Source organism: Melanostigma gelatinosum (assembly GCF_949748355.1).
Source record: "Melanostigma gelatinosum genome assembly, chromosome: 10".
NCBI classification, from domain to species: domain Eukaryota; kingdom Metazoa; phylum Chordata; class Actinopteri; order Perciformes; family Zoarcidae; genus Melanostigma; species Melanostigma gelatinosum.
Genome location: NC_136643.1, coordinates 4,221,221 through 4,248,863, shown reverse-complemented (window position 1 = coordinate 4,248,863; position 27,643 = coordinate 4,221,221). Strand labels below are relative to the sequence as shown.

The window sequence follows — 27,643 nt, the reverse complement described above, 5'->3', positions numbered from 1 at the left end:
AGGCTTTCGGCCCCTAGTTTACTTGTTCTGTTTTTCTGACTGTTTGTCTAAACTGTTTTTGTCTAACTGTTACTCTTGTAAAGCGGCCTTGGGTCCCCTGAAAGGCGCTATATAAATTAAAGTTATTATTATTATTATTATAGTTTTAATATTTAATATTGATATAACTATCATATATATAATAATACAAAAAAATATTTAACAAATATTGTTGTCTAAAAAAGTTGGAAGTCTACTTGAAACAGAGAAGGCTAGTTCACTCTATTTCACTGTGGTATTGCTACTTTTACTTAAAAGTAAAAGACCAACGCTACTTTGTGACAGATATTTTCCCATCGGGCTTTGCGGTATATTGGCGTCAGGTCACCTGATCACTGCTGCACCAGCACCAAGGAGAAAGATGTCGCTGACAGACTGGAGAAGGATGGAGGCTGTATTATCCGCGGCGTTTGCCCTCTGCTTACTTGCCGCAGCCGGTAAGAACGATAGATAATTATGATTCGATTTTGTATGGACATTGCTTTCCTACATAAACATATCATAAAAGCGTCACGTATCCAGTGTTTGCGAATGACAACCTAGCTTGGAACATCGTTAGCATCGCCGTTTAACGTTAGCTTCCTGATCAACCTTATGCCAGGTAACGTAACGTTATACGACGGTCTCGCGGAAATGAATGGGAATGTGTGAAACAGCATTACTGTACTTGTAGTGTTGGATCATTTGATCGGCTTGAGCTTCCAACAAGCGGGTAAAAATGAGCACCATAATGTTAGCTCGATGCTAACACTTAACGCATTTGCAAGTTGTAAACGCTAGCAGTGCGGATGAAAATGTGTTGTTTATCATGTTGGAAAGGCTCACACATTGTTCGTAGTCATAATACATTTAAGGAAATGTCCATTTATTTGCTCCTTGTTGGTTACTAATCCACACAAGATTCTGTGCTGTTATGTGACAGGCTGTAAACTGGCACTTCCTCTTTAACATTCACCATCAGCTCTCTGTCACGAGTTTATGCCTCCATCCACGGCGCTGTGATGTTAGTGGGTTATCTTTACTCTGTCACGTGAAGTCCAGTCAGGCTGTGGAGGAAAAGCTGTGATTTGCTGTGATGATCAACTGACGTGTCAGTGAGAGTTCATTGTGACACTGCACTGACTGAAGGGACATGCTTCTCATTAAAGAGGGCCTCACTGTTACTGCACAACAGCTGATGAGGAAGGGAAGAGGGTCAATGACATGACATACATTTGTTTGTGTCCGAGTCCATTCTTTTTCTTTGAAAACATTTGAATGTGTAAAACGTTAAACAATAAAACTTATTTCATTTGAATACATTCCAATAATATATATTTAAATATTATTTTATGTTTTGGCATCTCAACCCCCCAAAAATAAACCGATTTAAGAAAACTACTAAAATGGTATTTTAATGTTACAGCAGCAAAGGGGATCGAGCAATAACAAGAAGCATTGGTATAGAAATAAGATGATAAATAATTAAACTGTAAAAACATTGGAATTGACAGTATTGCACGTAGGAAATATTTATTTAGCCCAAGTGAATTGTCAGTGTTTGTATATATGCTCTATAGTCTATATGCGCTACTGGGAGCAGTGATGATTGTTACACACATACTGTACCAGGATCAGTATGGTTCAAATCTCAAATTCAACAAATCCCAATAGTTTTAAAGCTATTGACATCATGATAAAAACAAAACTTTCATCCAGCAATGAGTATGCTGTCAAATGTCAGGGTGGCACAACTGTTAGCATAGCATAGGAGTGGGTCAGTGGGGGTCCTGGGCTTTTTGCTTCGTTTAAACCTCTATGATAGTCAGAGTTCTGGCAAAATAATAGATATCGACAAAGGTATGGTTCCACAAACTCCTCTTTCAGTTGTTCATCATTTCCTACATATTCAATAGTTTACTCCAGTGTTGGAAATTAGCAGCAGCCACCAGCCAAATGTAAAGTATGCAAGTGGCTGCTAGATTTGCTTCAGTCACCAGCGAATTAATAAAACAATGGTAATCTATTGAGTGTCTGGTAGGTTTTGGAATCCACCACACTCTGTAGCAGGTGGGCAAAATAGTTTATTTCCATCACTGGTTCCCTGTCTAGTGAGGAGGAAAAGGAGATTTCTGACTGTGATGGCTCATCATCGTATTGCACCACCGCTGTGAAATGATAATATTCACATCTATCAGTGGCAAAGCATTGCAGGTGGGATTGTAAGCCAAAAGTTACGGACACAACTTATTCATTAATTTTGAGGGAACCATATTGCATGAATTTCACACTGAGAATTTGTTGAGTTGAATTCATAAGCTTGAGAAATGTTTTCCTCTTGGAAGTATTCGTACTGCTACTCAATTCTTAATTTGCCACATGTAGTGGGATTGACAGTCCTCTTATTTTTCTCGCAGGTGTACATGGAGACAGGTTAACGATTCTGCAGTCTCCAGAGTTTGTGTCCTTCCAGAAAGGAGACTGGCCCATCTCCGGAGAGAAGATCCCTGACCTGGTGGCTTTAACCATGGGCTTCTCTGTTCAAGAGGTGACTTTTTATTTATTGAATGCTCCACGAGTCGTCTTTATTGTTTGTGTAGAGTCTATAATAGATATATTTTTTTTAATTAATCAAATGACAAAATTCCAAAACCTAATAAGAAGTATCACCCAAATCTGCAGCCCCCATTGGATCTATGGAGCTGTATAATGTCTTTCAGCTTGTTGGTAGCTGTCTGACCTGCAACATCTTCTACATCATTATTCTTTTTTTCCAGCTAAAAGAGACTTAATGGTGACCTTATATTTCTCCGGTGGCCCAGAAACACCACTCCAAATGATTGAGAATAGTTTTTTTCGAAAACAGAAATAAGCAACTGTATGCTAAAGTTCGTCATATCAACTTAAAAACGTGATGATATCAAGGTGTGTGAGCATCTGATTACGCCGGCCTTCACAATGTGTGTTCATTTGTACAGGATCTGTCGTGGCCAGGCCTTCAGGCTGGCCCGTTGTTCCAGCGCCCCCGCGCCAACGTACTGGTGGTGGTGAGAGGAGTGGATAGCCTGGCCCTGCCTCAGAGTGTGGCCTCCTATCCCTTGGAGAATGTGAGTCAGACCGGACTGTGGAATCGGGATGATGTTTTGTGCAACATTACTGAAGGATGCAATGGAATTAGGCTCAGTCAGTCAGTGGGTCTTGTTCTTCTTCCCTGCAGCCGGTACCCTTCACCTTGGATAGTGTCGCAGAGACGGTACACGCTCTGTTTGCTGAGGACACGCCTGTAGTGCTGCAGCTGGCCCCCAGTGAGGAGGTAATGAAAATATACTGGACCGAACAAAGCACACTCCCCATTTGTGCCATCACGCTTTTTACGATACATCTGTTTGTTGTCTCTCTCAGAGGTTGTATATGCTGGGGAAGGCCAACGCTGTGTTTGAGGACCTACCTGTCACCCTGCAGCAGATCCGTGCCCGTCTGTCCCAGGATGGCTCTGTGCTGGCCTCTCTGCCGCTCAACTCCCTCAGCAGAAATGCAGAGGTCGGTTTTTCAAACGGCAACATTGTGTCCACATTTAGACCCACTCCAAACACAACCACCATTCTTTTACATGTGCGTTTTAAAGACAGCCAGCATGACGTGATGGCTGATTCTGACTGAAATATCACCATCACCTCCAAAAGAGGGTGTATAAAATGCATATTCTCATGCAGTTGGCTCACGGTATTCTCCGTGTGTTGCTGAGATACTTAACATAAAACATAGCACCCTCATACCTTCGTTTCTGGAGAGCTCTGCAAATAACGTGAACAGATTGTCCTGATTGAGATTGTTTTTGTCAACTAGAGTCCTTGAAGTGTATCAAGAGGTCCACTGGGAGTCCGCTCTGCCTTTCTGACCTTTTAACTGTTTCTGCTCTCCAGGCTGATTTGCTGTTCCTGTCTGAGGTCCAGGTACTGCATGACATCACAGCTCTGGTAAGTCGTCGGGGTTGGCAGAAATCAGGCTGGAAATGAGGATAGTTCTTGCGTTGTGGATCAGGTGGCTCTGTCATCTTCCCCTCTTGTAGCTGCAGAGACACAGACATTTGGCGAAGGACCACTCACCTGACCTGTACTCTTTGGAGTTGTCTGGTCTGGAGGAGCTCAGCAGGCTCTATGGCCAGGACTCCCTCCAGTACCGCGATGCCACTGCCATTCTGGCCTCTGTCCTGCAGAAAGTAAGGAGAAGGTCTCAACGGGCCTCATTCACAGAACCTCCTCAGATTTTAGTTTAACGTCTCTACACAATCATACTTTTGTCTTTTTCACTGTAGTTTGGAGACGATGTGTATGGTCTCTATGGCAACAGCGCTGTGGTGGAGGTTGTCACAGTCAAGACCTTTGAAGCTCCTTTGACCAGGAGGTCCCGGTCCATCCTGGAATCCAAACAGATTGTAAGTCTTGTTAACTGACTTACGTATATATTCCAAACAGAAGTTTAAGGACAACAGACAATGATACACCCATTCAGGCATTAATGATGATTTGTATAGCATTATGAAATAGTTCGCAGAATATTAGAAACGCCTCTCGCAGTGCAATCAATTTCAACATCACTACAAATTACCACCTGCAGAATGAAGTTGAATCGACACCTCCGTAAAAAAAGATTTAAAAACCCTGAACATTATGACCGTTATTCAATGTTTTTGCAGGGCTGTTGTATAAGAATACATGAGTTTTAGTTGGGTGTACCTAATAAACTGGCAACTTAACGTATGTTTGGCACACGTCGGTATTGTGCCATGGTGCGCTTGCTCTTTTCCCCCCTTGCCTCCGTATGTAATCATAAGTAGTGTCTAATATGATGAGGGCTGCTGTATGACACTGATAAGATGAAGTCCCTCAGAAGGCCATTGTGTGCCATATTACATGGTTCATGGACAGCAGTTGGTGTGTCATACAGCGTCATATGATTGGTTATGATGGTGAAATGTGATGGCATGATGGTTTTGTGGTCTGCAGGCCGCGGTTTACAAAGTCCTGGCAGCACGTGGAGGTGTGAAACCATCTCTGCTGCCGTAGCGCTTCCTCAGAAATGTAACTGCACGTCTGGTCTACCACAGGCCTAAGTGATCTTCTCGTTTTCAGTATCACACACCTAGCAAAGGCATCTTCCTCCGCAAACCGTCTGCTCACCTGATCGCTGCTCGTTATCACGGTGAAGGAACATAAACATCGCGAGACCAGTCGTACACTGTCAACAACCCTCTAACCTAAATATCCACGGCTGCTGTTCTACACTGTCATTTAACAGTTTTTAATGTACAATTTCCTTTTTAACGTGTATGTATCATCTGTCACTGTCAATATAAATCCTACTCACCGTATATACAGTCTATAGTCAGCTTTACATGTACGTACATAATCATCCAGTCCATGTATATCCATTAAGTATCTATTTCATTGCACTGTTTGTTTTGTTTACACCTTACAGAACACTAGTAGTGTGTATACAGACGATCTATGACTTATTGTCTGTCCAGCTTTGTTTTCCTTGTCTTCTATTTCTGTGTAAGTACATCGTGAGAAACGCTACAAAAAGTCGGAAGAGTCAAATTTTTTTCGAATCAGACATTTTGCCATCATGTCATAGCGGTAAAAGCACAGGTGTAAATCTTGGCATATCATTTGGGTGAGCTGGTTTCACGGCCCTGGTATTGCACATGTTGGCTCACTGTCATGGCTGACTGGGGACACTTGAAGGAACTGAGCCATCGTTAACGAAATTCATTTCACTTGTGCGATGCCAAGTCCTAAAGACCTGCTACACTCCGGTCGTCTCCTGCTCTTAGGGATATGTGATTTAAAGGACAATATGGCCCGATCTGATGTTGTGGCGGCACTATCAATGGGTGAAATCGGACACCGAACTAAAAATCAGAACCTACGCCGGTAGTGTTTGTGGTGGGACTGTCGGTAACTCCTGGTGTGAAGTACAAACCCAGGTCCAGTCCCATGCCTCTCTGTTTTTATGACTTAGCTCTGGAACCAAAGGATGCTCTGATCAGTCACTCTAGAAACAAGGGGGAATGGGGGTGAGTCCTAGTAGTCTTGTTAATGGATCTTATTAGATGTTACACTCGCATCCTAATGTCGGATTCTTTTCTTTTTTTGTTTTTGCAGAGTAACCCCGGCAGCCCTTACAACCTGGCCTACAAGTACAACTTCCAGTATGCCGTGATCTTCAACATTGTGCTGTGGCTGATGATCGCTCTGGCTCTCGCCGTCATCGTTGTCGCCTACAACCTGTGGAACATGGACCCGGGGTACGACAGCATCATCTACAGGATGACCAACCAGAAGATGAGGGTGGACTAAGTCCTGACCCTCAGCACTCCGGTTGTCCCCTTAGATCTCTCTAGTGAATGTTTGTGTTTTGTGTGAGGTCTCGTTTAGTGGAGAAGAACAAACTGACAGCTTGATGGGAGGAAGGGGCGTAATACTGAGTCGCCTTTTTGTTTACAACGGTGGCTGGATAACGGGGGAAAAAAATCAACATTACAGGAGTGGTTGTTAACTTTTCTTCCATAGAGCAGTTTGATACCCTTCTCCACTGATGTATACACTGAATTCATTCAGACTTCCTCCCTTCAACCTCAGTTCACATCATTCCTTAAGACTTAAACTCCTCACTAACTATGTTTCATTTGTTTCCCTCGTGATTGCAACTGTATTTCTATTGTAATATGAAAGAGTGAGTCTGGTTCCTGTGTGGAATTGTTGTGCTTGTCTTGCTGTGTGAGATGTGTTAAGTTAAATGGAATCTGTGTATATATTGAATATACAAATGCAACTGTATGAGAAACTGCTGTGCTCTTATTGTGAAAAAGATTTGGGCAGTGTTTAGTACAGGTAGACTGGCGGTTTTCCCCCTGCTTCCATTCCAAATGCTAAATACATATTGGATGAGATGAATAGTTGATCATTATGTTGTTAGGATTGGACAAGGATAAATTAAGCTCTGTAAATCGCAATAAAATGCCTGACAATAAATTATTCCATGGGTCACCCTGATTTAAAGGAGCAGTGTTTCATTTCATTAATTGGAGCATGTGCTTAATTTAGGGAAGAATTAAAGTTGTAATGTTTCAAATTAACTTCAATCTTTTTCCTAACCTTTTTGGCTAGTAAACCTTTACAAGTGTAGTAAATGTCATGTTTTAGTTTATTAATTGTCAGCAGTTAAACCTAAGTTTGCCCTTTCTAAACTTAAATGCTTTAATTAATCTAAATAACTGTTTAAATGATCCAATATTTCCGTGACTTTGTGTATTTCTACATGTGGTATTGCTTATTTTACTTAAGTATATGTGCTGAGTACTTCTTCCACATATGAATAAACAGTATAAGATAGTTCATTTGAAAAGGTATTACTGATGTCAGACTTATGTGCTACTTCTCTACGTATTTAAAGTGTATCTTTTATGTGTGTATTGTTTTGCTTCACATCCCAGCTAGCATCTACGTGGTCCGGAGGATCCGGGCTTCCATCGCTGCTGGAGAGCAACTGGAGAAGCCCATCATCACACCATGTAGTGCTATTGGTAAGACAATGACAACAACCACTACTGCGACTTCTGCAAAGAAACGGGAGGAATAACTGCACAATTAAACGTATTCATGACTTCACTCTTTGTTCTTAAGTTGTCTTACCATTATGTCATGAAGTGAAGAAGACTTGATCGCTGTCTTTTCGACTGCAATTTTGCTGGATCTGGTGCAATAACATTTATTCTAGTGCCATAATTACATTCATGTTAGTGCAATAATTACATTTAAACTAGTGCAATAATTACATTTATTCTAGTGCAATAATTACATTCATGTTAGTGCAATATATATATTTATTGTAGTGCAATAAATACTCTTATTCTTGTGCAAAATTACATTGTTTTATTACTTTGACTTATTATGTTAGCACCTGTGGTGTTGGCTGTGGCTGTTTTCTTGCTGAAGTTGTTAGTTAATCACACTGATTAGCAGTGGACTGCAGTGTTTGAAGGCCGGCTCACCAACCTCTCTCCAGGGGCTGAGCACGCCTGATGTTTCTGCTGCTGTATCAATAAATACATAATAATGATGTTTGTACACATTCATACGGAAATTATTATAAGGCTGAGTGTAATGACCAAGAAATAAAATATTTTTTTCGTGACATTTTGACTTATAGTAGGAAAGGCTCAGGTTTAAAAAGAAACATGAATAATGGTAACAGCAGGGAACACCTTTCTCATTGGCTTCACTCTTCAGAAACCAAGGTCGCCGCCTGCTTTAAAACATACTACATATATATTTTGTTAAGCTTGTTTGATTCTCATCAGATTCTTTTTCTTGTATTTCCACTTTCCAAAAACATTTTCTTCAAAATTAAACATTTAATACCTTTAAGGCAGATTCTGTACTCGGTCCTGAGCTAAAACAAAGGCTGATTCTACTGTCATCCAAAACAGTGTGTAGATGAATGCAGTCCTTTATTTTATTGATTAAACACCGTGGTCCTGATATTGTAACAGGTATGTTTGCAATGCATCTCTAAATTTGTATAATTTCCTGCTTGACAAAATAAATATTAAAAGGCTCCAGAATTTAACAGTGTGATGTCATAGTATAGTGTGATATGTCATAGTGGTGTGATGTCCTAGTCTAGTGTGATGTCTTCGTTTAGTTTGGACCAATCTGCTCTGGGGACTCCAGATTACAATCAGGCTTATTAAAAGTTTTATTTTAAGGCTACGTTGACGGAAAGGGTTCAGAAAGACAGGAAAAATAAACAAACAAGTAGAATACACAGGAAAAGAAATATAACAAAATACAGACTGTTTTAAGTTGGTTGTAACGAAAGCAGTTGACTGTCGATAGCTGTTAGTCCTGTTCATAGTGTCAGCTGTGTCTTGGACTGCATATGTAGCTCTGTACCCACTGATGTGAGGAGGCTGTCTCAGAGCCCTCCTTCCTCACGTTCTCCTTCCGCCCGAAAAAAAGCTCATTCTCCTCCCGTCCTCTCCTCTCGTTCTCTCGTTCTCTCGTTCTCTTCTCTTCCTCGCCTTCTCTTCTCATCCTCTTGTCCTCTCCTTCTCCTCTCGTCCTCGCCTTCTCCTCTGGCGTGGCTTTGATGTCCCTTTCTACATTCCTGAACTGATTTATGATAAAAAATGAACTGATTGATGATTTAAAAAAATGAACTGATTGATGATTTAAAAAAATGAACTGATTGAATGAACATATTCCCTCATATGCCCTCAAAAGTTTTTATTCTATTTACGTTGAAAATTATGATTCCGTTATCTAACGTCTCTTTGTACGTTACGTTATATAATTCTATTCTATTTTCTCAATTTTTTGTCACACTTATTTTTACTATTATTTCTGTTATTATAGCTTTCAGTTCTATGATATTAGATATGTATTATTTTATTGTATTTATGTTGTATAATTTTAAGCTATTTTATAAGCTTCTATTTCACACTGTTTTACTATTACTGTTATTATAGCTCTTACTGTAATTCAAAATTATAACATTGTTTTTATCATTTCTATAGTCTTACGTGCATTTCCCCAGCAGAGGGCGCTGCAGGATCACATGCCAAATGCGGTCATTTTAATCACTTGAGTTACAGAACATGGCGCTGTTATTTGTTGATCTGCTCTTTTTACAGTCAGACTCATCACAAGTCTCAACACTACAGCCTGAAACATTCACCCAAACAGTTTAAGAAGCCTTTATTTATAAAAAATCAATTGATGATGTAATAAATCACAACATACTAAATAATTCAGTGTTTGTGCCCATTGGCACTTTATTCACGTTCAACTGTGGGAAAGTGGCAGACATATGACGTTATAACAGTAATAGATTATGTTCATTATTTAGAATATTTGTTTATTTATTTAATGTAGCTCTCCATAAATTGATCGCTGGAGCAAACACGTTTGAAAGCGCGCAACTTTTACTTGGAAGGCGAGCTGTCTCTGTTTCCAACTCTGGACTTCCTTTACTCAGTTTTCATTATTACATTTGGATAATGGAACAAGCTGATGTTTTGGTGCACGTGTTCATTCAATGCGACAAAAACACAGACAAAGCGTTAACCGGGTTTAGGCAGCATCGGCTATCGAACAATGAACTCACACGTAGCGGAACACATGTGCATTAACACAAGTAGACCAATATAAAGTGAACAATGGAACATGAATTCTACTTCGTGCACGGACCAGTGAAGTCACTATCAACTCACCATAGCCCATCCCAGACATTACACCAAGAGGATGCGATCCGCATTGTGCCCGTTCAGACTGAGGTATATATATTTATCTCTTTAAGAAACTCCAGACTGTTTTAAGAGTTCCCGGGTCATCATTATAAATAGCAGAGGGGGTGTGAGTGAACGCGATAGCCCGAGCAGGAGCTGTGGTTTCTGGCTAAAACTCAACCCCCGAACAGTCCTCGTCCAGAGGTTGATGCTGCGTTCATGTGCTCTGCGTATCTCGGCGCTCTGAAATAACACGTGGTGCTTTAATTGGGGTCTAAAATAGTGTCACGGTAAAACTTTTTCCGGCTGTGAATTATTTAAGAAATCAACATACGGGACTCTCCTAACATATCACCTAATCAAAGATTACACAAAGCAACGGACTGTCCTCTGTAATGTGAATTATTTACTCGCCAAAAGATGTCGATGGTTTTGGAGTTATGCAAGAACAGGTATGGAAGATGACGTGTAGGGAAAGTGTACTCAAGTATGCAATTTCCTATTAGTATGAGTAGCCGAGTATTTATTCAGGTCATTGGAGTAGCTACCATTCAATTTTGCTTTACCAAATGACCAGCGTTTGTATTGTAGTACAAATATCCGACATCAAGTGAAGGCATCTTGACTGAGTGCAGGCTTTGAAGTTCGTCAGTGTGACAGGTTCGAGTCTGTTGCTGTGAATCCGTCAGGTGGTGAGTCATACTGCTGCTGGATAAACACGAGGCAGTTTAACAACATTACAAATGGTAGTTAAGACACAGTCAATATATATAAATATATATTAAAGTCCGTGTTAGTTAAATGTATATCCATAGTATGACAGACAGGTGACGGAGACGGTTCAAAGGGACGGTGAGAAGCAGCAGTGAAAGGTTCCGACTGAATCTGCTAGTAAACGCATCAGAATCGCACGTGGGGCAGATGCCAACACAGTTTGAACCAGACTTCGTCGCGAGCTTCTGCGTCGTGCCAGAAACACAGGAAGAAGTGTAAAGACGGATGTATGACAATGACCCACGCTGTGAACGCGATCAGACGCGTTTTTTTGTCTCCTCTCCTTTACTTTGATATTTTAGCGACACATGAGAACCACCAGCTAGATTAGTTCACGCACCGCTCTATTTGGATTATTCGGTGCACTTTTTGGACCACGAGTGTGACTTTTATCGACAGTGAGTGGACAAGTATTTGAGAAAACATGGGGACTCAGGGCACAGGACGGAAAAGGTCCACCAAGAAGGAGAGGTCGACGGCCGAGGACGATACCCTAAACCTCATAGCGAGAGAGGTGAGCGGAGAACTTTCTCAAACGTTCAATGAATCCTTCCTGTCAGGTCTGACATGAGCGAGAACACGGCAAGGAGTCAAATAACAGGTCTTCCTCAACCTACATAGTGACTGATGTGTTTCATTACAGTTACCCGATGTTTTTAGTTGTCACAGAGGCTGACAGTTGCTGATATTCACTGACTCCAAGTTTCATGTCAGAAATCATAATTTATCCATCATTTTCCCCACCGAATGAAAAAAAGAAGAGCTTAATAAAGCACACAGTTTCCACTGACACAAATAGCCTAGCTACCGCTGTCTGTACCCAGTAACGCTACATTTCATCACTGTCTTTGGGCTAATAGTCCTTTGTAGACGTTATAAGGTAACGGATTACACTGTCTGTATGCCCCAAGCTTTTAAATAATTATTTTCCAATACAGTATGAAAATGAACTTGTAAGGACTTGAAACGCGCTTGATTACAGTCGTTAAAATGAGGTATTGTTGCCTGGTGACATAGCTGCAAGCAGGGTGTGCTTTCTAAAGCTCTCTCTCTCCAAGAGCTGACAGCTTGTATGTAGAAACGCATTTAATTCACAAGCTGAAGAAGATTGGTGTTCCTGTGCACAACTGCATGTCCACGCGACAACGACACAATTTACACAAGCTGATTTAATAGAGAGATTATATGCTAAAACAATACCTGAATGGTGCTTTTTAAAATATAGCAGTATCCACTTTACATGAACATAACAGTTTGCTAGATTATAACCACAGGTTTTGCTCACCTGGATGGTACGTTATATTCAAGACAGGGCCGGTATTGGCTGATTTATCATTCAACCAAACAATATGGTGAATTTCTCATTACTGTATTGTAGTTATGCACTTAGACATTACAATGGGGTTATGGTAATCATTGTAGGAAGATCTATCTGTGCAGTAGAATACAGCAGTGTGTCAGGACTCAGTTCTTTTTGACCAGCAGCTAATTATAATAGTTTACTGTACTGTAAGAAATAGGCCTTTCATGTGCTAACCCGCAGGAGTCGTTGGGCTACCCCTCAATAATGCAAGACCGAATGTGGGCAGCAGCTCCACACAGTTGTTTCTAACGTCGTGTTGTGACAGGTTTCCACTGTTTCCAGGTCTCTAATCTCTGCATTGTGCTGCGTCTAGTGTAGGACAGATGAATGTTTTGTGGTAGGAATAATAACCTCGTGTGTCGTCAGGAGGACTAAAGCCAGCCTCTCTTGAAGTGTGACACCCTGCACGCTTTGTCTGTTCTCGAGGTGTGAAACACGGGCAGAAAATCAATATTTGGGTTTTAATATCAAAGCTAAATGACAACCATGTACAGAAACTAAAGCAAAGTCGACCAGTTTTCCAGTAATTTATCACAAAGAAAAATATTTGAACATTCTCCTTTATTCCAGTAGCTTAGAATAAACTGCTTGTTTGTCCATCAAAGCTCCCTAAAACAGATAAGATTGCCATCTGAAATGGGCAAGTTACGTTCAGGATCATATTAACGTTTGAATGGTTTATGGATGAGAATATTTTGAGCATACTGCTCCAGGTTATGTCGTGGAAATCCCCCAAGTCCACATCCCATTGTAGCACCTTCAGTTTGGATGAAGGTACATAAAGTTGTTTTCTTTCCGACTTGTTTTAAACGGTTGAATAAAGTTAAAGTGGTTAGCATGTTTGTTCCGATGCTAAAGTAGACCTGCTTGCTAGCTTGTTTTCCCTACGGATGTGTTTGCATTATTCTATGATCATGTTGTCGTCAATCATTTCTAATTATGTAAGAGAAGATGTTTTTTTTTACTTCCTTCCTAGGTAAGTTAAAGCGATAGACTGCACATCTTTTACAACAGACTTCCACAGAGAGGACCATGGTAGTATAAGGAGAAGAGTGGGTTTCTCTGAGCATGTTATATCTGTGCGATACTGAGCAATGAACACAGGTTCTCCCATTTCTGACTCAGCATGACTCGGCATGGATCCTGCTGCCGGTTACCCAGCTAAATTTGAGTTTTTCTTACAGTGAGGTGATGAGCATGAAAACCTGAACGCCCCCATCACAGCCATCGCCCCGATTCAGGGCAGCTTGCTTCAGTTTTTGGGAGGAAGTTGTGTCTGTGCTCAGCCGACCCGGATGTTTCATCCTATTTGCATGTCACTGTTAACTGACATACACACTCTGTTGTCGTCACTCCTCAGCTGCGATGGCTGTGGTGAAAGCCGACCGAGGTCTGGCTGTTTTGAATGTTATCTTCTCTCAACTGCTGAGCTGACCATTTGCACAGCAGGGTCAGAGTATCTGAGGTTGCACATTCCTGTAGCCGGCCATCGTTTCTTGTCGTAGTCTATTTGCAGTGGCGGGAGGCTGAATGTTTGAGGAGACGAGGAGTTTGACAGAGCTCACGCACAGTCGGTCAGTTGGTCAGCAGATGCACGATAGCCGAACATGAGATTCTCTTTCTTGTGTGCATTGAGGCCCAACTCCAACAATTACAGCTCCTAATTGTGGCCAGTGTTCTGTCACATATGTGCAGCAGAGAGAAAGTCTGTGCCTTTAAGTAGCAGAGGGGTCAAGTCCCTCACTGGCAGTCCTCTGACAGGATGGTATGTCAGCCCTGATGAGTTGGCCCGTTCTGCAACAGAGTTTTAAAAATAGACTCTCCTGAAAGATCAGCTGTTGCTGCACCCTAGTTTTAGATTGGGTCTGTTGGTGGGGGATGGGGATGGAGGAGGAGGGACATGGCTCACCAACTGGCCATCCCACCAGCACGGGAACAGCATGTCGCTGCATGGAGTCGTTTGGCACTGCTGTGGAAAGCTTTTCTGTGGCGAGCAGAAGGTTGGAGAGTTGGTAGTTTGAAGCTGCTGTTTCAGGTCATAGACGTGGTCCATCAGTGTCGTGTTGCGGTACATATCTCTACTCTAACTCCCCTCAGTATCACAGGGCTCAGACAAGCTGTCAATACTGTGAACCGGACCAAGCGTGGGCCCAATGGGAGAAGACCACACAGCAGGAAAGACTGTCAGCACAGACTACCAGAGCTGTAGTAATTCTGCACTTTAGGGAGTTGTTTCCCTGCCCATGTCACACAGTATAAACATTCATTACCATCATACTGACCTTCACTGCTCTGAAGTATTACAGGGCTTTGTTGAATGCTCGATTCTGGTCCCGGTATTCTACGCTGCTATAAATAACAGACCGCTGCTATGGACGCAGTTCTGATCTGCGTACAATGGAATTTTTCGTAACGTGAATCTGAGTTTTTCCAGTTTAAGGTGTTTCATAACATCTTTGATCAATGTAATGTATAGAGATTCATCGATTGTAATTTTCTTTGCCAATTCTGATTTTCTTTCCAAGAATTACAATTTATTTCCTTAAAAACACACATTGTTACAGAATTGTATTTTGATTTAAATATTTGCTTTGTTAAAAAAAATACATTTTTAATTCGGTCATTAAATAAGTCATTTTAGATATATATTATAAGTAGCTTCGAGCTAGTGTTGGGAAGTTAACCAGGTCATTATTGTCTCTAATATCTGTTTTAAATGGCTATGCAAACATCAAACTACTGTATATTCAAGTTTCTCACTAAAAACTACATTTTACAAGATAACATTTGAACACATCATGGCTTCATAATTTTGCATCACCCAATACTCATTTTTACTGAATAGAGCTTGAATGCATCATACTCAAGTCCATGCAATCTCAGATAACGCCTGATTCCAGTCCACTAGAACTGATCTACTTGCTCAAAGGGTTAAGAACCTTGCAAGGGTGGAAGTGAGTACACCAAATACAGCCAGTACTGGGTGAGGTTTTACCACTTTGTTAATGAAGGCTGCCACCACAAGGTTGACATTTGTGATTTCCAGTGAAATGTCTCAACTATTGGATGGATTGCCGTTCCAGTTGGAGCAGAAACTCATGTTCCTCTCTGGATGAACCGGTGACCCCTTTGCTTTACATCTAGCGCCATCACTAGGTCATTTAAAATGTTGGACGTTTACCCGGTCAGCTGTAGTGTCTACTCTGATGAGCAGGCAGCTGCAGCTTTTGGTTTTGGTAATTTACCAACCAGTTCATCACACAGCTCTGAGGACAACAGGACAATTTGGTAAAAAGGATTAATCAGATCCCCACATGCTAGATCTTGCTGATGGAGATTCCAGCTTGTTGATGTACTTCTGTATTTAAGTCCATCCAAGCTACATTTGTGCACTTTTAAAGTGAAATTGTCCGAAACTCAAGTTATTACATAGGTATGTCCAATGTTCTACTTATAACAGAGCTGCTTTGGTGAAGTTCTTTATGTTGTTAATAATGGAAGCTGGGCAAATACCACCAATCTGTATCTATTAGAGTGGAAAAAAAGACCTGAAAATGTATTGTTTTGGTTTGAGTGAAGATCATTCATATAGTGTAAAAGTTCAAATGAACAGTACAAACACATTAGTTATCCAACGTACAGTAGATCTCTGTAAGCTGCCCCTCTGGGTGGGGTGTCTCCTGTAAACCACAATCCTATAGTGAGACAAGTAATAAGTAATTGGGTTCAACACATACAAGAGAACACAGCAGCCAGCAGTTTAAACTAACGTGTCAGCGAGGGCCAGCGGGACTCCAGGTCCTATTTCAATCTCGCAAGTGGAAAGTGGTCGGTGCACGGACTGTGTGGGCATCTACAAGTGCACCTGCTGTTTTGGTTCATGTATGTGCATCAGCCCAAAGTGAGAAAGGGCTGAGTGAAGTGTAATATAGACCAGGTGGCGTGGTGTTCGACAAATACACTCGCAGAACGTCCCATCATCGCTCTGGATCCGTGGCGCGACGTGAGCGCACAAAACTGCAGATCTGCTGAGTTGCTCTTATTTGTTAGTCACATTGCATTTGGTCTAGTATGTAGTTTGCTCTTGTTAATAGGTGGCAGCTGACATCGCTCGAGAAACAGACTAGACGTGGTTCTGAGACGTTTATTCACAACATCCACAACATGCTTCGCTCCTCCTCATTTGAATGAACCGTCTGCTGAATGGATGAAAAATGATCTCTCCAGCTGACTCTCGCACTTTACATTGAGGTGGAAACTGAAATAATGATTAATGTGCACTGTTCCTGGTAAATCAATAAATAAAATAATTATTACTCCCAGTAATCTGAATGATGGGATTACTGTTGTGTTTAGCCACAGTCATTCATAGCAGACCTCCCATGTTTCTGTTGATGGTCTGTTTTGTCTGCGTGAGTTTGAGGGGTCAGCCCACACTGCGGATTAAGTCTCCAGGTTGGTGCTCGGTGGTTGTCAGAAGCTCAGTGAAGCGTTGAAGAGAATAGTGTTTAGAGTGGATTAGGGTGAGGAAGGGGAAGCCCACCACACAATCCCCCTTTTTCATTCTTAGTCAGTCCCTCACGTAGCCACAGCCAAGTTAATCTTTAATGCTGGAGACAAGCAACACACATTTACACAATGACAGCCAACAGTAGAACTCTGCACTGAATAAATAGTGAACTTTTGTCACACTATCCCTGTACGAGAATAAGAATCTACCGCCTTTTTAGAAGTTTTAAATGTGCTTCACCTCTAAACATGGCACTTTAAGTTTCCTGCAGTTGCACTTTGGGCGAATCAAACAGCTGTGACACCCAGAACATGTCTGTAGCAGATTGACATTGTCCAGTGAACACCCATTATGCCATCAAGTACTTAAACAAACATTAATGGTCCAAACTAATTACGTGTGCATTTCCTGATAAGTGTATATACACAAACCACCGGCTTCAGTTAGGCTTGGCTCGTCTGACTTGCGTCTCCTTTAAAGGAAGTGGAGGCTCTGCATTCTCTGGCTTCCTCTTGATTACATCATCACATGCACAGGCCGTACAGATTGTTATCACAAACTCCTTCCTGTTTATTTGTCCAGGCCTGAGTTCTTTTCCACAGTTTAGGAAAGTGTGTGTGTGTGTGTGTGTGTGTGTGTGTGGCTCAGAGGAATTGGAGTACAGGTATTACAATATATCAAATCAGGTACACTAAGGGTGGGGGTGCACTTATTCAATTTGATGAAGACGCAGGGGCGATACCACTCCTGACTGCAAGGCGATGTTAATAATACAGACATGTTGCCAGATTATCTCATTTAAATCCTGTTTAAATAATGATATATACGATCATATATTTGATTAGGAACACTTGAAAACAGATATTCTGATAAGCCTCTTGAACATTGGTCTATAATTACACACCATAGGAGATGCACCATGGACACTATTATTGTCGAGCCCTGTACATACATGGCTTACTTCATTACCCTTTAAATTACAATGTTTGTTACTTTACATAACATTCATTTGGTTGCTTTTGTTCAAAGCAACTTCAATAAAGTAGTGCTGCAGGAATGAGTCCTAACACCCAGAAATGAGTTCTTATTTCTGTGCTTCCAGTACTCTATGGATGTTTGATTAGATGCCTGAAACAAGGTTTGCAGTTAACACAGGCATGAGATATTTCAACGTTTTCTTTACAATATAAAATACGTCAGTATGTACCCAGCTTGTGAATTTTGAAGCTTTTAACATCTTTAAAATGGCCTTGCTAGCTTGGTATAGTTTGTCTATAGCCTAACGTTAGCTTTTTACTTTCAGCAATTTACATTTACACTTAAAACAATCTTAGTGGTGTTAATTTATGAATATTATCTTGCTGAGAAAAACACAAGTATCATAAACTTGTGTTTGCCACAATTAACAGCTATGTTCAGAGAGCTACAGTGCAAGTTTTCTTCTAAGAAATGAGATGGAAGTGCAAGCATGGGGTGTAGTCTCAAGAGTTGAGTTTGCCGCCCTGCGGTGTAAGTTGGGCAATGACTCTGCTGTCCAGATGTCAGTGGGGAGTTCACTCCTGCCATCATTTTGAGGACCAGGACAGAAAAGAGCCTTGACTGTGGTGAATGCCCACAAATTCCTCGGAGTGAGTTTTTCCTTTCACTGCCCTGTTGGCCGGCTGCACAGTCCTGAACTGAATGTGAGCTGCCTCATGGTGCCAGTTGGGAACCGAGAAGGTGTGGGAAAATAACCTCCTCTATTAAGATGTAGAAAACGCTGGAGTACTCCCTGTGACGAGTAGGATAAACTTAATGTGAAAAGTCGCCGGATCCCTGAAGTCACAGCCCGTCACAGTCTCCCTTTACTAAACCATGTCAGTGTGCCTGTGAGCAAGGCATGTACTTGGGTCATTGCTCAGAGGCAAGGGAGTAAAACATATTTGTTTGAAAGTGTGTGACCCCCTGCATGCAGCGTAAAGAAATAAATCATCCTTTGTCACAGAAAGTTCTTTCTGCAACCGATCTCCTGTTGTTCGCTGCGCACACAGAGCTGCATTGTGTAACTTCTTGTGAGGCATCGCTGTCTCCCATCATGCTTTAGTAGCAGTCAGAGTTGCAACATAAACTGTTGCTGCCCGAGGCACTGTTTTCAGGCTACAAGAAGCTTCCAATTACTCTTTCAAAGAAAACAGTGAGGGCCCCATAGTGTGTAACTAATTACAAACATGTGAGTAACAACCAGAATATCTCAAGTGATGGTCATAAAAACCCTGATGTCATGATTATGTCCCAGTGTTAGCAAGAGGCAAAACAGAGGAAAGAGTAATGTTGCTAATAGGCTGAACAATCAGAGAGATGGCCCACTGTTGGGCTTGTTTTCTGTAACCAGTGTAGCATCAAAGCACGGTGGTATTGGCAAGCTAACTAGCGGACGGCAGGCTTCTAGCTAGCTTGCTAATTCCGCCCTCTATCTTACTACTCTGCGCTAAGAGACTACTTGGTGAGGAGAGCAGGCAGGAGCTCCAGAGACTAGCTAGCTAACTAGCCACCTCTGGAGATGAACAAGGAGCTAAAAAACAAGCCAACAAAACTTGCTAGCCAGCGGTACCCAACATGTTCACAGAATTATTCTGCCTCGACCTAGGCTCTGCCCACAAAAATACGTCATGTTTACTAACAGAGAAGTGGTCTGTACAGTACACTACAGTCTTTATGTAGTAAGACCCACAGTTTCTTGAGAGGAATGCTTCAGGATTTTCTGCTGATTATTAATAATATTAATGTGCTGGGCATGAAACACTTTATTGCTACTTCTATGGAAGGCGCTGTTTCCCCGACACTATAATAAGGTTTCGATGGTTTCATTGCATTTCTTCACTGTTAAAACCCAGCTGCCTCGCTTGATTTCTATTTTTGGAAATCCTTGAAGCACATGATTTGTTTTATTCCCGACATGCTGCAGCCCTCACAGTGGCTAACTAGTTTGTTTGCGGTGCTCAGAGCTCTACAGCTGTTCCAGATGTTTGTGGTGCAGCTGCGGTTTAGTTGTATGGCTGTGTGAGTACACTACACTGAAAATCGACAGTAAGCGATTATACTCTGCTATGCGAGTGGATATAGATATCTACTAGTCCTATTGAGGGAAAACATCAAATAACTATGTACGCACCAGTAGCCTTTTTCTTTCCAGTGAGAAGCAGACGGTAGTCCATCCTTTACTAATCTTGAATGTCTTGAATCTTCCTGACACTGAGAAGGATATGTGCTACTGTAACAGGTAGTCATCTGTTCATTGTCTGCTGTGTTTTGCATTGTAGTACATCCATTTTTGTCCATGGTTTTATATACAATACATATTTTAATATACTCCATAGTATGTGGCTGAATTTGCCATGCAAACAAATTGAGTGATTTGACAAAGCAATGCCAACTGAAGGTCCGCTCACTAGTTTCTTTTTTGGAGCTTTCAACAGTCTTCGTCATTGGAAGGAGTTTGCTCTGTACTTTGAATTGATTTTTCCAAAGTCCAGAATGAACTTTCATGCTTAATATCACTGCAACTAAACTGACTAAACTGACAACTGAGCAAACCCCATCCCCTGATAAAGGCTGTGTAAAACAGTTGGAAAAATGCCAACCCACAATTTCCAAAGTCAAGAATCATCTTTGATACATTCATTCATTATTTTCCAGTACAAAAAAAGAGAATAATAAAAACCTTAGTTAGAATTTTGCTATCATGACATTTCAGTTCACATTGTGCCTTCCATACAATAGAACACGAGACTAAAGTCTGACACCCTCAAACATAAAGACAATGTGTCATAAGTGACAGAATTTTAGTCAGAGGCTATTGGATTATTATATTATATGTTATAAGATTTTGCAAAGACTGGGGATCTTGCAGGGTCACTATTGGCAAGACTACAACTATTATTTCCCATCCTGCTCCATGTGGAAATACATTCATAAAAACTGTTCTGGCCACTGGTTCACGTCCTTGAGACTCCCCGAGTCCTTTCCTTGTCCACCCGGTTTGCTGCTTCCTGTTTGGTGCTGGAGAGAGCACACCCGTTGGTCGTTGACGATGTTCACATAATTGAACTTCACCATCCGCATGAACCAAGTGATTTTTCATGCTTGGTGTCGGTGTATTTTTCTCTGTGAGCAAGAGAGTTCGTAAGGGTTTGGAAACAAAGGCTTAATGTATCCTCCTCTGCCCCTTGTGAGTAAAAGACGTCTGTTCAGTTGACTCATGTCTATGGCTTTAATAGTGTGAGTTGAGCCACTCCCCCTTTAAGCAACATCTGGGTGCTTTATAAGGTTTTCAAAGAGGAAACAAGTGCTTTTTTCCAGTTAGTCATCATAACCTTTAACTGGATAACAGGCAAACTGTTTGTATCCACTCAATAGTCCCACCTCATTTGAAACTTGTCTTTGTCCTGCCTGTCAGCGCCCGCGGTCATGAAAATTCCCGGCCATTTTGGTTGATGAAGGCTGGCTCGGGCCGTGGGAATTCAGCTCACTGGAGACATGAGTCGCACCAGACTGGCATGTAGTTCTGGAGGGACGTGAAGACAGGACGCCCTCATCGATTGTCAGTAGACACGAGGGTTCAGGTCGACAGAAGCCAGGCCGATAGGTCTGTCCTTTGTGGTCACACACTATATGTGCACCTGAAAAGTGCCATTTTAAACCAATAAGTGTAGAATTTCTGCCCCAGTTTAATCATTTAATTGCATGAGGTTTTGTTTGCAGAATATTTTAAGTTCTTCATATAGTAACTTTAAGGAAGTACGACACTATGTTATATTGAAAAAAATCTGAGCAGCATTGATTTGTAGAGTTTATTTTTGAATTGACCATCTTGAAGGAAAACATCTTTACAATTTTGAAATGTGAACTAAAAAAAAAAAAAGCAAAAAAAATATATATATATATTTTATATATATATATATATATATATATATATATATATATATATATATATATATATATATATATATATATATATATACTAAATGATGAGATAGAAAGTCAAAATTATGGGATTGAAAGTCAAAATTATGGGATTGAAAATCAAAATTATGGGATTGAAAGTCTAAATTATGGGATTGAAAGTCTAAATTATGAGATAGAAAGTCTAAATGAGAGCTTGAAAGTCTAAATGAGAGCCTGAAAGTCTAAATGAGAGCCTGAAAGTCTAAATGAGAGCCTGAAAGTCTAAATGAGAGCTTGAAAGTCTAAATGAGAGATTGAAAGTCGAAATTAGAGATTGAAAGTCGAAATTATGAAATACAAAGTCGAAATTATGAGATTGAAAGTCAAAATTATGAGATTGAAAGTCAAAATTATGAGATACTTAAACACACAATCATAGAAGCAGCTCTTTGGCTGGTTACTGTACATTTGACATGGAAATGTATTGTGAGTACATTGAAGACTACTTTAAACGTGGCTTTAAAACACATGAAATACTTCATGGGATTGTGCAAACGCACCCTTGAAAGGATTTTAAGCTTTGAACAAAGTTATTATAATAAGTTGTTTGATATTTGTCTTTGATATTTTCTTTAATAGTTTGATCTTTGATAGAGTAATGTGGGTTTATTAACCCTAAATTAAAAAGATTTAAGTTATAATAACAGAAATGTGCTTAACTATATTTTTACATTTGTATAACTGCATGTACAATATTTTAACACTTGAATAAACAATAATCAAATGCGGAGAGTTATTTAACAATATGGTAGGAGTAGTTACATTTACAACCGGCCCTTTGTGGGCGACCATGATGCTGATGTGGCCCGGAGTGAAAATGAGTTTGAGACCCCTGCCCTAAAGTCTTCAGTTATTTTCTTTATCAGCATTTAACGTTTCAAAGGTTGTGCCCGATCTTGTGAGAGCATCCATTTTTGTAATGAACTAGCTCATTTGCTCTCAGAGGACAGTCACCCTGTTGAAATACTGCTGAATTAGAGCAGTTCTGATAGAAAGAGAGAGCATGTAGGTCAGTATAAATAGCTGCACAGGAGGAGGAAGGATGATGTGGGATTCTGTCTTTTGGCCCATTTAGATGCATCTTTGTGACTAGAGGCACCCACAGTGCACACTTGTACATGTGTGGACTGGACAGTCTGATGATCCAGGATTCCACTCACTCACATTGACTGACATACTGGTGTATTTTAATAACTACAAGAAGGTACTTTTTTTTTCTCTGAACTCGCTTATTAGTTCGTTTTCAACAACATAACAACATGCATTTTCAAACAGTTACTTTCTTTGTTTCAGCTGTATGTAGTCTTGGTACACATGATATTCAGGTACAGTGTACAACGCACAGAAGGAACAACAAACATCAGATCCAGCATTACTTGCTCACTCCAAGAGAAAAAGAGGGGGAAAATAATAAGAATAGATAATAGATTACATGCATTCATAATAAAAAAAACAAGGGATGAAGAAATAACAATTGTCCACTCCTGAATGTAGTATTGTAGGTGCTATATATGCTTTTCAGAGAGGATGGTGTATAATGTGTGTGTGTGTGTGTGTGTATAGAGAGAGTTAACAGGTATCAGTTCAACCAGATTGAGCAACATATAGTAATAACCCTCATTGTATTAATAATGCTATGACAGGACCCCATCGTTTAGTAAAATAGGCTTTTGGAGCCTTAATGAATATGTGATTTGCTCCATTTGATAGATGTCCCATACCTTTTGGATCCATATGTTGTATGTAGGGGGATCAGGTTTTAGCCATCTGATGGTTATACCCTTCAATGCTGCTGTGAGTAGTATGTTCAGAAGGTATTTTTTGGCCCTCCCATCCAGGCCTTCAGGTATCTCTCCCAAGAGTGCTACTGTGGGGTCTTGTTGGATGTCCTGTTGGAATATCTCTTTGAGGGCATCAAAGACGTCTCCAGTATGCATTTAACTTAGGGCATAGCAAGAATATGTGTGTGATTGGCAGCACGTGTTCCACAGTTCCGCCAACACAAGTTGGAATGTGTTGGGCCCATCTTTGCTACTATTTCTGGTGTTCTGAAGAATCTGGTGATTATTTTCCATTTAAATTCTCTCCAGGAGTTTGAAACTAGGTGTGCCTCTGTGCATATTTCCTCCCAGGTCTTCGGTGGTATGATCTTGTTGATTTCCGCCTCCCATCTCTGTTTTATCAGTGGGGAATTATGTAGATTCATAGATAGAAATACATTATATAGTTTACTTATTATTTTCTTATCTTCATTCCCCATCAAGAAAGAATTGTATACAAATGGCAAACTACCGGTAATAGTTTTTAAGGAACACAATGTTTGTACAGTATTCGTCCCGGCATTTGTTTTAAGTTGTTTAGTACACCAGGTGGGTGGAATTTGATGCTCCACAACAACTCTGGTGGCATCTTGTTGTTTTCAGAGAAACAGTCGTTTTCTAGTCAGCCTGTTTTGTTTTTTAAAGTAGTCAGTGGTTCAATGATTCTGTCGTCAAAAATGAACCCGTGTCCCTTATTTATTTTTTAAGCATACGCAGCAGTCTCACCCAATAAAAAAGGTACACAGTAATGTCTAGAATCTAGATGATGAAATCTTTCACACCTCTTAGTTGTAAGAGGGTTTTGCTGTGCCGCTACTCTCACACATTTAGTACTGAAACTACCAGTTCAGAGACTGACAGTTTACAAAATGGCAGGAACACAACTTTGCACATGATTTATAGGAGGCAGGAAAGTCTGAATGCTCACTTTAACCGGCAACTAACCGGTTCATTTTTACGATAAAAAGGCCCGTTCCCTTTACTCCAATGTTCCGTTGACTCAAAGAACACAGCATTATGAAGCGCTATATCCATCCACATGTTTTTGTTTTGTAGAGTAAATGTCCTGCCCTTTTATTTTATTTTCTGTTGGCTTTGCTGAAGCATGTTGTCACATTTTGATCAGGTCACGGGGTGCTCCGATTAACGATCGTTCTCAGCTGATATTCCTTCTAAATAGTTTGCTTGGTGGTCTCTAATTAGGCTGATCAGAGGAGCCGATCAGATGACTCATCGATTCTGAATTGAAATGTTTTCAATACTCGATTGTCTCTCTTTAATTCGCCCTGAGAGTTAAGAGTACGTAGAGATATTTGATAGAACTGTACCCGGTCCAAATAAGTTGACTGCTGTTATAAGAACCAATATTGTACTCGAAGCAGCCTACATTTCTACAATGGGTTTGTGTTGTTTTCTGAATCTTCTCTCAGCCATATTGTAAGTCATGTCACCGTTTAAACAGAGGATTACAGAAGAGGTGATTGCAGAATGTGAGAAACAAAATGAGTAATAGACTTGGAAATTACTCTTAGTTGTTTTTTTCCTGATCCGCTTGCTGTTGTTGGGTGGGGTTTACTGCATCCGGACAATTCAGAGAGTGTCAAGTGAGTTTTCATTCACAGGAAAGTCTTACCCCGTATGATATGATTGTCTGCATGTCCTGGCACTTATTGTATTGTGTTGTATTGTGTGTGGTACTGTAGCACCCACCCATCTGACACCTACATTTAAAACGGCTCTTTACATATTTTCCAATTATTTCCAACCCACACCGATTGATATTGAGTAACATGTCTTTACTTTGTTTCTCTTGCCCTTAATTCAAATTACGTCAATAGGTCATGTACAAGTTAATGTTCATGACGAATGCAAAAAAGAGTAAAAGTTCTTGACCCCTTAGCTTGTTAGCTGGAGTTCGTGAGAATCAGTGCTCCGTCCTCCTGAGAGCAAAGTGGCCATGTTAGCGGAGGTTACGAGCTGTATTTATGCTGCTGGAGGCCAAAAGACTGACGTCATGTTGCTCCTCTGACGCTGCAACTTTGTCAACCACAAGGGTCATGTAAGATATGATGCGTTTTAAGAGAGGGACCCTGTACGCTTCAGTGGAGATGCCTCGGCACAGGTACAGGCGTTGTGTGCGTCTGAAACGGGCACAAATGTTAAGAATCCCAAGGACAATGGGCAATCATTGACTGAGAGGAAATGCCGTTTAAGGTCAGTGAGTGAGCGATGGGGGGGAACGGCAATCAGTAAGGGCTATTTCTGGAATACCTCCGTCATCGCTCAGATGAATCTTTATTAGTTATAGTGAGTGTTTACTGAGGACAACGTTCTTTTTTCTTTTTTTTTTTTAAATGGATGTCTTGGTACCCATTCACAAATTTGAGCAGGTGTTTAGCACACACACAGCTTGCTGCAGGGTAAAAACATCTCTACTGATGCAGCAACAAGCCTGCTGTTCCAACATTTTAGGCCTCTGTCGCCCATCTCTCCAACGCTGAACCCCTTCAAGAGCTGATTCAAGCCGATGGACATTATGGAAGTCTGCAGACTTCAGAGCTCGTAACTTCAATCCTGCATCTATAACTTCAAGAGCGTACACGCTTAATGTACGGAAAACAAGCGTTGCTGCAATGAAGTGAAGTGACACAGGATGCGGACAGGGTAAAGCAGCAACCATGACAGTGCAGTCGCTTTGTGATAAGTCATATTCTATGACAATATTGCCACACTTTGTCATTTCTTTTGCGTGGTGACTACCTACATTAGCGGCAGATGAGTGAATATAAAGCTGGGGAACATGCAGTGGAGGTGGTACGTCTCACAGCATAGACGACATACACCGCCATCGAGTGACATAATACAGATGTTCTATGGTAATGAATCCGGGCAGCAGATACACAGCAGAGAGAGCAACCGGCACTCCTAGTCAAACACATTGTGACATCACTCACATACTAACATATAATCAAATATTAACAACATTTTTAAACTATAATATTATAATTGAATATATTTAATTGTATCATTATATGACACTTGCATCAAATACAATTGCATTTTAGAATGTGCTATAAGGAACAAAGACATGTATTTTTTTTTTTTTATAAAGAAGTGATAAAAAAAGTTCTGACAAGTGAAACCAATGCGGAAGTGTCTTAAAACGTGCATACTCACTAGTGACCAGCATGAAAATAAGTGTTAAGACATACAGCCCACATACTGCAAGAAGTACAAATGACAGAAAGAGTTGAATTTGGATTCATCTGGTTGTTCCTGGAGATAGATGAGATTCCTTTAGTTCCTGGAACCGGACATGTTTTACTTTGTCTTGTTTTTGTCTTGCCTGACATGGCTGTGCAGTGAGAACGGGATAGTATTCAATACAGACTCTTTTCTTGGTGTTTTCCTGTTACTTGGTCACAATGACTGACATTGGGGAAACGCATTAGTGCGCTGGTTGGAGGGATTGCAGCGACCCCGCCCAGAGGCAAACAGACTGCAACCGCATAGTGTCGGCCACAAAGCTAGAGGAAGGAAACGCTCACACACACAGTCTGTGTAGCGCACCGTCATGCAGCGTACGCGCTCTCAGAGAGGTCCTTTTAAGGAGAAGGCCCTGCTCTTGCCCCTGTGCTGAGTGGAGCAGAGGGAATGCCTTCAAATACAGAAATCTAAATACATGCGCACATTTACACGTCGTTGTTTCTGCATTAGTCTTTGCATTCCCACAAGGCTGTATACTTCTAAATACAGTCCACTACATCTGTTCACAGTTCAAAGGACCCGTGATATTCTGTGTTTATAGACACTGCTACAACACTGGTGGTCCAGTCTACTGCCACATACTGCAGTGTTGAGTCTATTTTCTGATTGTCTTT

The 27,643-nt window shown here is 40.9% G+C and overlaps 2 protein-coding genes across 17 annotated transcripts in view; both read left to right on the top strand.

Moving 5' to 3' along the window:
• Positions 1–352: 352 nt before the first annotated feature.
• On the top strand, positions 353–7,076 carry atp6ap2 (ATPase H+ transporting accessory protein 2). The gene is made up of 9 exons (XM_079276690.1): positions 353–476; positions 2,436–2,566; positions 2,997–3,125; positions 3,236–3,331; positions 3,421–3,558; positions 3,942–3,995; positions 4,088–4,237; positions 4,334–4,453; positions 6,186–7,076. Exons 1-9 carry the CDS (start codon positions 401–403, stop codon positions 6,378–6,380), a joined length of 1,089 nt encoding a protein of 362 aa, XP_079132816.1. The 5' UTR covers positions 353–400; the 3' UTR covers positions 6,381–7,076.
• A 3,879-nt stretch (positions 7,077–10,955) lies between these two features.
• lrrfip1a (leucine rich repeat (in FLII) interacting protein 1a) overlaps positions 10,956–27,643 on the top strand; it is a 44,776-nt gene continuing 28,088 nt past the window's right edge. For all 16 annotated transcript variants that reach the window (XM_079277218.1, XM_079277217.1, XM_079277219.1 and 13 more), the window contains exon 1: positions 10,956–11,600. In XM_079277218.1, the coding sequence (XP_079133344.1) occupies positions 11,511–11,600 (90 nt within the window). In that variant the 5' untranslated portion in view covers positions 10,956–11,510. The remainder of the gene's footprint in view (positions 11,601–27,643) is intronic.